This window comes from Canis lupus, chromosome 2, assembly GCF_048164855.1.
Source record: "Canis lupus baileyi chromosome 2, mCanLup2.hap1, whole genome shotgun sequence".
Lineage (NCBI taxonomy): Eukaryota > Metazoa > Chordata > Mammalia > Carnivora > Canidae > Canis > Canis lupus.
In genome coordinates, this window is record NC_132839.1 from 55,638,433 (window position 1) to 55,649,657 (window position 11,225).

The 11,225-nt window shown below is 52.2% G+C and overlaps 1 protein-coding gene across 7 annotated transcripts in view; it reads left to right on the forward strand.

The window, feature by feature from the left end:
• SLC28A1 (solute carrier family 28 member 1) overlaps positions 1–10,423 on the forward strand; it is a 49,327-nt gene extending 38,904 nt beyond the window's left edge. For 6 of the 7 annotated variants that reach the window (XM_072800945.1, XM_072800936.1, XM_072800905.1 and 3 more), the window contains 7 exons: positions 2,795–2,925; positions 4,348–4,516; positions 4,633–4,830; positions 8,413–8,494; positions 9,216–9,314; positions 9,435–9,546; positions 9,796–10,423. In XM_072800945.1, the coding sequence (XP_072657046.1) occupies positions 2,795–2,925; positions 4,348–4,516; positions 4,633–4,830; positions 8,413–8,494; positions 9,216–9,314; positions 9,435–9,546; positions 9,796–9,868 (864 nt within the window). In that variant the 3' untranslated portion in view covers positions 9,869–10,423. The remainder of the gene's footprint in view (positions 1–2,794; positions 2,926–4,347; positions 4,517–4,632; positions 4,831–8,412; positions 8,495–9,215; positions 9,315–9,434; positions 9,547–9,795) is intronic. The other variant, XM_072800915.1, reaches the window with a different exon arrangement.
• Positions 10,424–11,225: the final 802 nt, after the last annotated feature.

The window sequence follows — 11,225 nt, forward strand, 5'->3', positions numbered from 1 at the left end:
ACTTAGTTTCCACATCTGTAAAATGGGCAGAATTACTGCCCACCTCATGGCAGTTTAAGAATTAAATGCAGTAAGAGGAAAGAGCACAGTGTTGAAAAAGTGGGAGTTCTTTCTCTGACATATTAGGATCTGAAATCCATCCTTCTGAAACTGGTCCATTTTATGCTTTGTAGTTGTATGGATTTCTTCTTCCTTTTTCCGTAAAGGTTTTTTTTTTTTTTAAGATTTTATTTTTTTTATTTATTCATGAGAGACACACACAGAGAGACATAGGCAGAGGGAGAAGCAGGCTCCCTGAGGGGAGCACAATGTGGGACTTCATCCCAGGATTCCAGGATCACGACCTGAGCCAAAGGCAGACGCTCAACCACTGAGCCACCCAGGTGCCCCAGTAAAATTGTTTTTGATGGAGGGCTCACACCCTCTATCCCTCTCCACGTGGCACACCTTTGGGTAGCGCAGCAATAGCCCAATGTCCCAATACTGGGACAGAAGGCATTCCTGACTGTATGCCTGTAAGCAGGACCGGGGGTGTCATGGCCTGAGGAGTAGCTGGCAGTGAGAAGGTGTGTGTGGACTGACCCAGCACCCCAGGGAGGCCAGCCTGGGCAGAACTCAGCCCCTTACAAGCTGAAGTGACCAGCTGGAACATCTGAGGCTATGGCCATGACTGGCCCACTCATATGGTGCTCAGGAATGTGACAACTGCAGGATGCATTCCCTGCTCAAGTTGGCAAACCTCCAAAGCAGAGGAAGGGGGAGGGTCTTGCCTGACAGAGGAGGAAAGCCCAAGATTCCAGGTATGGCACAGTCCCATGTGGGGACTGGGCAGCCCCGAGGAGGCCAGTGATGTCCCAAAGCCCAGCCCAGAACATCCAGAGAGGACACCAGCCCTCTGGCTAGTCTCTTCCCACAATGAGCAGAGCCTCCCACCCAGGATCTGGGATGGGGTGTGCAGGAGGCGGTTGTTGGTGCTGATACTCATATTTAGGAGTGTCTACTCCCCATTGAGAAGAAACAAAGTTGAAAAGAACAGGAAGGAGGACAGACATCACACTGTTTCAGAGCCTTAGAGGGTCTCCCAGGCCTGGATCCTCATCATCAGTCCCTGGCACCTCCACAGGCTTCTTTGGCTCTCTGCTTTTATTAGCCTGAACATGTAGCTTTAACTTAACTCCTCTCCTTTTTTCCCCCTTTTTAGATAAAATTAAAGAACTATAGTTGATTTGTTACAAACTTTAGGGAGGAAAAAGTCTATTTTATTTTTCTGCCTATAATAATAGTGACAATAGTATTGTGAACATTTAGAATTACACCAAAGAGCAGAAAGAAGAGAAAATCACCCTGGTCCCATGATCCAGGGACAGACAACTGGTTGACATTTTGGTGTGTTTCTTTCTGGTCTTCTCATGCATAGTTTTTGGAGGGGGTTTTCTCCCCCTTCCCTATCATTGTGTTTATGCTCTATATGTAATTTTGTGAATAGACCCCCACGTTATCACAAAGCCTTGGTGATCATCATTTTGGATGACAGTGTGACAATGCTTAGCTGTTCTCTTGTTAAATGTTTGGGTTGGTTCTAATTTTTCCCCTTGATAAATAAGATGGTGTTGGAAAATGTCCTATCTATCTCTGGGGAAGAAAACAGGGAAGCAAAGGGTTTGAGGCCACAGTGAGGATAAAAATTCAGGAAGGGGGGGTACGCCTGGGTGGCTCAGTCCATGAAGCGTCTGCCTTTGGCTCAAGTCATGATCCCAGGGTCCTGGGATGGAGCCCCATGTTGGCTCCCCGCTCATCCGGGAGCCTGCTTTTCCCTCCCCCTCTGCTACTCCACTTGCTTGTGCTCTCTTGTTCTCTCTGTCAAATAAAATAAATAAAATCCTGGGTGGCACAGCGGTTTAGCGCCTGCCTTTGGCCCAGGGCGCGATCCTGGAGACCCAGGATCGAATCCCACGTCGGGCTCCCGGTGCATGGAGCCTGCTTCTCCCTCTGCCTGTGTCTCTGCCTCTCTCTCTCTCTCTCTGTGTGTGTGACTATCATAAATATAAATAAATAAATAAATAAATAAATAAATAAATAAATAAATAAATAAATAAATAAATAAAATCTTAAAAAAAAAATTCAGGAAGGAAGAGTTCCAGGGGCTCACCTAGGTTGCTGTGTCCTCTGCTGGGAGGGTCTTCTACAGCATGGCTCCCAGAGACGGACCCAGGGCCAGAGGATGGCTGTCCTAGGCAGCAGATTTCCTAAGAGCTCTCTGACCACAGGAGAGGGATGATGGGCTGCCTTGAAGTGGTGAGCTCCCTGTCACAGTAAGTGTTCAAGGCAGGAATCCTATAGAGGAAAGACATTCCTATATTATGAGGTCAAATTAGGCCACGTCTGGGCTCCATCCCAACCCTTGTTTTGTGAGCTTTGTCTGGAACCATCACAAACCCTTTGGCCGCTGGTGGACCAGCCTCCAGATGACCCGCGACAGAGGCAGCCCAGGAGGGAAGGAAGGACTTCGGCCTTGGAGCCCAAAGACTCTAATTCCTTCTCTGTCTTCACTTCGGGCAGGTCACACTCACCCCTGTGGGGGAACACTGCTTGCTCTGCTCACTTACAGAAGGTGCTGGAGGGAAACACGAGGTGCCCAGCGCACAGCCCGTGACCCTTTCCGCAGAGGTTATTCTGACCGTGGTCAGGGGACACAGCCCCGCGGTACCGAGGACCCCGCGCAGGGGCGGAGCCCCAGGCCCCCCTGCCCTGGGCTCGGGAGGGGAGGGTAAGGAGGCCTGTTCCCGCCCTGCAGATCGATGCCGCCTCCCTGATTGCCGCCTCCGTCATGGCTGCCCCTTGCGCCCTGGCCCTCTCCAAGCTGGTCTACCCCGAGGTAGAGGAGTCCAAGTTCAGGAGCCCCGAAGGGGTGGAACTGACCTGCGGGTGAGCACCGCGGGCTGCGGCCTGTGGGGGGGGAGGAGGGGGATGGGGGGAGGAGGACAGTAGAAGGGGGAGGGGGAAGGGGGAAACAGAAGGGCGGGGGAGGGAGGGGAAGGGGGAGGGAAAGTAGGGAGGGGGAGAGGAAGGGGAGGGGGAGGTTGGGGGAGAGCAGCAGGAGAGTCTGGCGGAGCAGAGGGGGAGGGAGGGAGGGAGAGAGGTGGGGAAGGGGAAGGCCGTGGGGGGCGTGGAGGGAGCAGGAGATGGTGAAGCAGGAGCAGAGCCCCGCAGGCGGCTCCCGCAGCTTCTCTCTATCCAGCCCCAGGCTCTCTCCTGGTTCACTGCCCCACTTGTGGCTTCAGTCACAAAACACTCGGACTCCTGTCCTGCATCTTAATTTCCAGTCTGGGACCAGGGGGGACACCCTGGCTGGGGATGCAGCCTGTTGCGTGGGCCCTGGGAAGGGTCCTGAGAAGGCTCCAGGCCACCTGTTCCCTGAGCCTTGAGCTCCCACCACCAGGGTGTCAGGCCCCCCGCTGACCCAGCACCGTCCTGGATCTCACACACCTGCTAACACCTCTTCTTCGCAGCCTTAACAACCACTGTGCGGCATTTACAGCGTTAGAAATGTTGAAAAGGCACCACTTTTGACAAATGTGCTTGGGGATGTGATGAGTAGCTCCAACCTCACAAATTCCTGGAGGCCTACAGCAGCACTGCCCTGTAGAGCTCTAATGTGAGCCACATCCATAATTGTACATTTTCTAGTAGTTGTGTTTTTAAAGATTTTATTTATTTTTTATTTGAGAAAGTGAAAGAGAGGAGTGGTGGGGGAGGAGCAGAGGGAGAAGCAGGCACCCTGCTGAGCAAGGACCCCCCCCCCCCCATGTGGGCTCCACCTGGGATCCCTGGATCACAATTTGAGCTAAAGGCAGACTCTTCACCGACTGAGCCACCCAGGCGGCCCCTGCTATTGTTCTTTTAAAAAGTCAAAAGAAACAGGTTGATTTTAATAAAATATTTTTAATCCAGTGTGTCCAAACTATCATTTCAACATGTAATCAATATAAAACATTATTAACGAGCTATTTCATGTTCTTTTTTTTTTTTTTTTGGTACTCGATCTCTGAAATCTGGTCAGTGTTTATACTTATAATACTTCAACACCATCCAATCCAGCCACCTTTCAAGTGCTCCGAAGCCACATGTGGCTGGTGGCTCCTATGTGTGGACACAGCTGCGTGCCAGCAGTCCAGGTCTCATCCTAGTGCTGGGACCAGCCCCCTTCTCCCCCTGGGTCTCAGAAAGAAAACAAGGACCCTCTGCTCCGAAACACTTTGTTCAAGGGTCCTCTCTGAGCCTATGGGATGAGGAGCCCCACTGTTTGTGGAGACAGGCCAATCATGGTACTTCTTGGCCCCCAAACAGAGATGCTCAGAACCTCCTAGAAGCAGCCAGCAGTGGAGCTGCTGTCTCTGTGAAGCTGGTGGCCAACATCGGAGCCAACCTGATTGCCTTCCTGGCGTTGCTGGCCTTCATCAATGCGGCCCTCTCTTGGCTGGGAGCCATGGTGGGTGTCCAGGAGCTCAGTTTCCAGGTATAGCGGGGCTGCCCCTGTAGCCCTTGAGGGGTGTGTGGGGTGGGGTGGGTGGACACCCCACAGAGCCCCGGGCGGCCCTAGGTCCCAGCAGCTGCCCTTGCCTTGTGCCTCAGCTCATCTGCTCCTACGCCCTGCGGCCTGTGGCCTTCTTAATGGGTGTGGCCTGGGAGGACTGCCCAGTGGTGGCTGAGCTGCTGGGAATCAAGCTGTTCCTGAACGAGTTCGTGGCCTACCAGGGGCTCTCCCAGTACAAGCAGCGCCGCCTCTCTGGAGCTGAGGAGTGGGTCGGCCCCAAGAAGCAGTGGATCTCTGTGAGTGTCCCCGTCCCTTCCCCTGGGGCTTGATGCAGCTGCTCCTGAGCCCCCTGGCGGCTGCTGTCCGGGCTCCCAGATAGGCAGGGGACACACCGAGGTGGTGCCCAGCCCCCCAGTCCTACTGCCCTGGGCGACAAGACAGACCGAAGCCCTGTTAGGAGGCTGAGCAGCAAGGAAAGGGCCTCGTTTGTTGGGGAGACCTGCAATCTCTCTTTGGATGGGCCACCATCCTGTGTGGCTTTGGGACGGCCGTGGCGCCTTGCCTCTCCTAACTGGAAACCAGTGTGATCCGTGCCACAGCTGCGCTTAGAGCGACACGTGTGAGCATCCAGTGAGCCGAGGGAGCGAGATGGGGAGGCCCCACCACATTCACTGCCAGTATACTGCATTCAGCTCAGGAGGTGGCTTTTTCTGTGAAAATCTATTTCTAACAATTAGGGGCACCTGGGTGGCTCCATCAGTTAAGGGTCTGACTCTTGGTTTCTGCTTGGTTCAGGATCTCAGGGTCCTGAGATCAAGCCCTGTGTTGGGCTACTGGCTCAGCGGGGAGTCTGATTGGGATTCTTTGTCTCCCTAGGCTCCTCCCCACCCTGCGAGCATGTATGCTCTGTCTCTCTCACTCTTAAAAAAACAAAACAAAACTCTAAAAGCTCTGTAAAATGAATGTTTCTAAACACATCAAAGCTCTACATAGCATCACTGAGAATAAAACCATTACCTGTCCCCTCACCATCCAAAAATAGCATCTAGAGGTGTTTTATGCGTTTTCTCCCATTCTTTCTTTAAGACGGAGTTTCCAGTTGTCATCACGGGCATCCACCCTGTATCAGAGCCAGCTTTCTCCGCACCTAGTGACAGAAACATTGTTTTTGATGTACAAGTTCTGACATATTTAACCAATCCCTTGCTGTTGGGCTCATCGGGTTAATTGCATCGTTTGGCTATTTTACACACTGCTAAATGAATAGCTCTGCGCACAGAACTTCTCCCTCCTCTCGGATCATTTCCTCGGGAGCTTTCCCAGATGTGGGATGACCGCATCACATGGCATGCATCCTGGTGTGGTTGCATGCATCCCACTAACTTTTCCCAAAGGGTAGCAGGGACTGCAATCACCCCCGGCTGTGCTGTGAGCGCTGATTTCACCACACACTAAACAGCACTGAGCAGCCTCCTTTTAAAAAGTTGTGCTACTTTCACAGGCAAATAATAGCTCGTTGTTTATTTTTTTTTAAGATTTTATTCATTTATTCACAAGATACACAGAGAGAGAGGCAGAGACATAGGCAGAGGGAGGAGAAGCAGGCTCCATGCAGGGAGCCCGACACAGGAGTCAATCCTGGGACTCTGGGATAATGCCCTGAGCTGAAGGCAGTTGCTCAACCACTGAGCCACCCAGGAGTCCCTAGCTTGTTGTTTAATTTGCCTTTCTGGGGTTACTAGGTATTTTAAAGGGGAAATATTTTTTTTCTTCTCGTTTAAATTATGCTTTAAATTGTAAGGGAATGTAGCCTTCAGTTTTTTAAAAAAAGTTTGTGTGAGATCAAAAGCACAGATTTCCCCCTTATTCCTTGCCCTCACCCCTAGGCTCAGTTGCTCCTCTAGAGATAATGGGTGGAATGCTCCTCTAGGATCCTTTTTAAGAACTTGATTCTTAAAAATATTAGTAGCAAGTATTGCTTGAGATCTCTAGGGTGCCAGGCACTCGGCTAGGCACCCTGCTAGGCACCAGAAATTGAAAGGCAAAGTAGACAGACATGGTCCCTGGGGTCCTGAAATTTAGGCCTGCTGAAAAGCACAAGAAAGTGAAGGAAGAAAAAGTAACCACAATTTGAATTAAGTTCTACAAAGGAAACAAGAGGAAGAAACAGAGGAGTCTTCCTTGGTCAGGCTAGTCAGAAAAGGCCCCCTGAGGTATGACAGGCCAAGACCTGGAGGGAGGAGAAGGGACCAGGTGCAGCTGGGACGAGCATTCCAGACAAAGAAAAGACAGGTGCAAAGGCCCTGAGGTTGAAAAGCACTTCTTTGGAGACCTGAAAGAAGCACAGTTAGAGCAGGTGGTAATTGTGGAAGAGACTGGCACAGGCCGAAGACCCATAGAAAGTTCCCAAAGATTTGACATTTGACGTTTTAAGATTACATGAGCTGCCATGTAGAGGGTGATTGTAGGTGAGCAAGCAGGATGCAGAAACCTTAATATTTTTCCATCCATTTGTATAAACTCTTTATGTTATAAAGACGTTAACCTTTTTCTATTATATTTTATGCATATAGATTTCCTAGTCTTTTTTCCCCTTTACTTTGTATTTGGGGATTTTTCTTTTAACAGATTTTACACCAAATCATTTCCTTTGTGATTTCTTCTATTATTTCTAAACTTAGAAAGTTATCTCCATTCCAGAAATCTGGTAAGTGTTAAATTCCTGGAACAATATGATAAAATATTGAAAAGCATGAGTTTTGTGGTCAGACGGAACTGAATTCCAATTCTGACACAGCCACCTTCTTGCTGTGTGGACTTCCTCAATTACTTAACCTCTCTGACCCTCTGTTTGCCTCTCTCCAAAATAAGAGTAATAATGCTACCATATCAGTATAATTACTATTTTCCTATATTTTCTATTATTTGATGTTTAAAATATCAGTATTTATCTGCTTCAAAGCTCTAGGATTGATTTTTTTTTTACAGTGTGAGGTATGACCTAAGCCACTTTTTTAATTCCAAATTGTTCCATTTGGCTCTTAACACCACTTCCTGGGAAATTAAACGACTGTTTAATTGTCAAGGGAAGGGGAATTACTTTGCTTAAGTACCTAGTCTCTGCCTGGTTCTCCACCTGGAGTGTGTGACCTTGAACAGATACTGTTATTCCCACATTGCAGATGGAGAAACTAGCACTGAAAAAGGCTATTGACTTGCTCAATCTGGTCATAGGTGGGAACACGCCTGGAGCCCAGCTGGCTGGGCTCCCAGTTCTTCACTATCCTCAGGAGGCTATGCCTGAGAGCCCTGAAGGGAACAGGCTCAGATCTGCCGTGTTGGGAAGGGCCATTCACCAAGTGCCCCCGGGGCACAGAGCGTAGTAGGGCCAATGCCAGAGGGCAGGGCAAGCATGAATCAAACCGGGAAAGGCTGGTGCTGGGGACGCCTGTGTAGCTCAGTCGTTGAGCATCTGCCTTGGCTCAGAGGGTGATCCCCGGATCCTGAGATCGAGTCCCACATCAGGCTCCCTGCAGGAAGCCTGCTTCTCCCTCTGCCTCTGTCTCTGCCTCTGTCTCTGTGTCTCTCATGAATAAATAAGTAAAATCTAAAAAAAAAAAAAAAAAAAAGTCAGGGGGCTGAAGGCAATGGGAGGGAAGCTGTTGCTCAGGGGTGCAGGCTAAGCTGACTTAGTTCAGGTGTAGGAGGCCTGGGGCGGGGGGGTGGGGAGGAGTGAGTGGGGAGTCAAAAGTAAGTGTGTCCAAAGACATACTGGAAGTGGGTCAAAGTAGGGCCCGGGAGCCAGGGTGATGTGGGGGTGCCCCGCCCATGCAAGGGGGCCCATGACCCCCTTTGTCACTCATCTTCTTTATCTTCAGGTCAGAGCAGAAATCCTCACAACTTTTGCCCTCTGTGGATTTGCCAACTTCAGTTCCATTGGGATCATGCTGGGAGGCCTGAGTGAGTCCTGGGGGGCCTCCCCAGCATCCTGGGCAGTTGGGGGTGTGGCTCTGGAACAACTTCTGGGATCCACTCCCCAGTATGTCCAGGGCAAGGCCTCAGCAAGATGGCTCAGGAGGTCCCTGAGCAGACAAAGGACTTCTCTGCTGCTGGGGGTGGCCCAGAGGCAGCATCGTGGCCTTTGCAGGCCAACCTTGGCTTAGGGGTCTGGGGAGGGACGGAAGGTGCAGCAATGGCCTGTCCCCTGAGGCCTTGGACTGCTGGCTCCTATACCCACAGTGGACTGGTGGCCCTACAAGGCCTAGGGAGGAGGGCCTCGCACAGTTCCAAGCTCTCATGTTCACCCCTCCCAGTCCCCCTGCCTGGTGCTGTAACCATCCCATTTCACAGAGAAAGAAACAGAGTCTTGGAGAAGTGGAGTGATGGCCCCAGTCACTTGCTAGTTGGCGGCTGAGCCTGTGTTAAATCCAGGTCTGCCCGACAGCAAACTCACCTTCTTTTCCTACATCTGCCTCCACTGGTGGCAGGTGTGGGGCACTCCCTGGGGGCCCAGGTCAGGCCAAGGAGGACTCCCAAACTCAGTAAGCAGTCAGGAGGACACCATCTGTCCCTCTCGCTGCCCAGAAGAGGAAGGGGATAGTTAGCAGATGCACCCAGGGGTGCAGAGTTTGGGCAGAAGGACAGATGGCTTCCTGGCCTTCAGCACCCTGTCCTCTTGCAGCCTCCATGGCCCCCCGACGGAAGAGCGACTTCTCCCAAATAGTGCTCCGGGCACTCTGCACGGGGACCTGTGTGTCCCTGGTGAATGCCTGCGTGGCAGGTGAGTCCTGATTTTCTAGCTCCATCCAGGGCCAGAAACCAGGGCTCTGACCCCTCTGGAAGTTCCCGGGGGTGGGGAGTCGGGGGGACGGACCTTGCCACCGCTGGCTTCCGTGCACAGGGATCCTCTATGTGCCCCGGGGGATTGCAGCCGATTGCAGGACCCTCCTGAACGCGACCCTCAGTAACAGCAGCTTTGAGGTGTATCAGTGCTGCCGCCAGGCCTTCCAGAGGTGAGGCCTGGGCCGGGGGGGTCTGGGACCCTGACAGTGACGGGGTGCGGAAGGCCTAAGTGCCCCACGGCTGCCTCTGGCTCCGAGGCAAGGGCTAGATGTGTTACGGCTGTGGCTGACACGGGGCTGGAGACCAGACGTGGGGAGGAGGGCGGATCGGAGTCCTGGAGCAAGGTTCCCAGGGCTGCACAGCCCTCAGTGGCCAGCAGAGCCGGGCCGGGAGCCCAGACCAACTTCGCTTCCTTTCAGCACCAACCCAGAGGTCAGCCGAGGGGCTCTGGACATCTGCTGTCGATTTTACAACCACACGATCTGTGCGTAGCGGGGACAGCCCGTCTTCGGCCTTCTGGGGGCCGTCCCCACCTTTCTCTCTCCAGGCCTGTCCTGGGGGAAGCCACGGGACTTAGACTCCCCTCAGTCACTCAGTTGGAAAGGAGTGATGGGGTGAGCAGGCAGGTGAGAAGTGAGGGATGCCCCCCAATCCTTGCCCCCTTCCTGCTCCTTCTGGAAATATGAATTCTCGGGGCCACCTCAGCCTCCTCTTCTCTCCCCTCCACATCCCCACAGCACCCTGGTCTTCTCTGTCTCCCCACTGTGCGTCTCTCCTATGCACCCTTCCCTCCAGTTATGGGGTCCCTCCCCCTGGGCTTTGCAGCTGCCTCCCCCTTCTTCTGCTGGCACTTGAATCTTGCCCTGGCTTGCCCTGGTCAGATGGGTTCTCCTGGGAACCCTCTTTGGAGGTTCCCCTGCTGCCTTTGCCCACCGCACTTCCCAAACTGGTATCCCATGGAACACTGTCTCCACAAGGTGTTTGGAAGATTCCATGACTCACCAGGCTTGGAAAACACGGGGCTAAATAAACTTAGAAGGGCTTTGCTTTTGTGGTTGTTTTTGTTTTACTATGGGCTCCTCAAATCTTGATCAGAGATTACAGGAGACATTTTCCAAATTTATGCCACCATAAGAACCTTTTTGATGGGAGCTTCTCTTAGTTGAGGACCCCGAGGAACACAATTTGGGAGATACTGATTAATGATCCAACTCCATAACTGTAACTCTCACGACTCTCTACATAGCACTGCGTGCCAGGCACTGTTCTGGGTACTTTGTACATTCTAATCAACCTTGACAACAACCTTATGAAGTCAGGTACTATTATTATCCCTGGCTGAGGAATCAGAGGCCCAGAGAAGTTAAGTAACTTGCCCAAAGTAATACAACTAGGAAGAGGAAGAGGCAAGATTTGAACCCAGGTCATGCAGCTTCACAAGCTGTGTTTAACTCTTGGCTAGGCTGCCTGCATTCAAGGAACTCGGTCGGGTGACTTGCCCTGACCTCCTCCCCCTGCTGTTTCTCCCTGGCGCACACCTGCTCTTCTGCTGGGCCAGGCTTCTGATTTTTACCTGCCTCTGAGCCTTTGTTCCTGGTGTCCCTGTCATCCGGCATGCCCTGTCCCTCTCTCTCTTTTGCCTGTGCTGCTCCTCCCTCATTCTCACTTCCCCAGGGGCTTTGGCTGAGTGACTTGCGATGCACCTGTCCCTGTGGCCACCGAGCTGCTGCTCCCTCACTCACCTGTGTCACCTCAGGCTTCCCAGCTGCAGCCAGCCCTGGGCTGAGGCTGGTCAGCAGTCACTCTGCTCTGTCATAGAGTTTGGTTCCCCTGGGCACTGGCCTTGCTC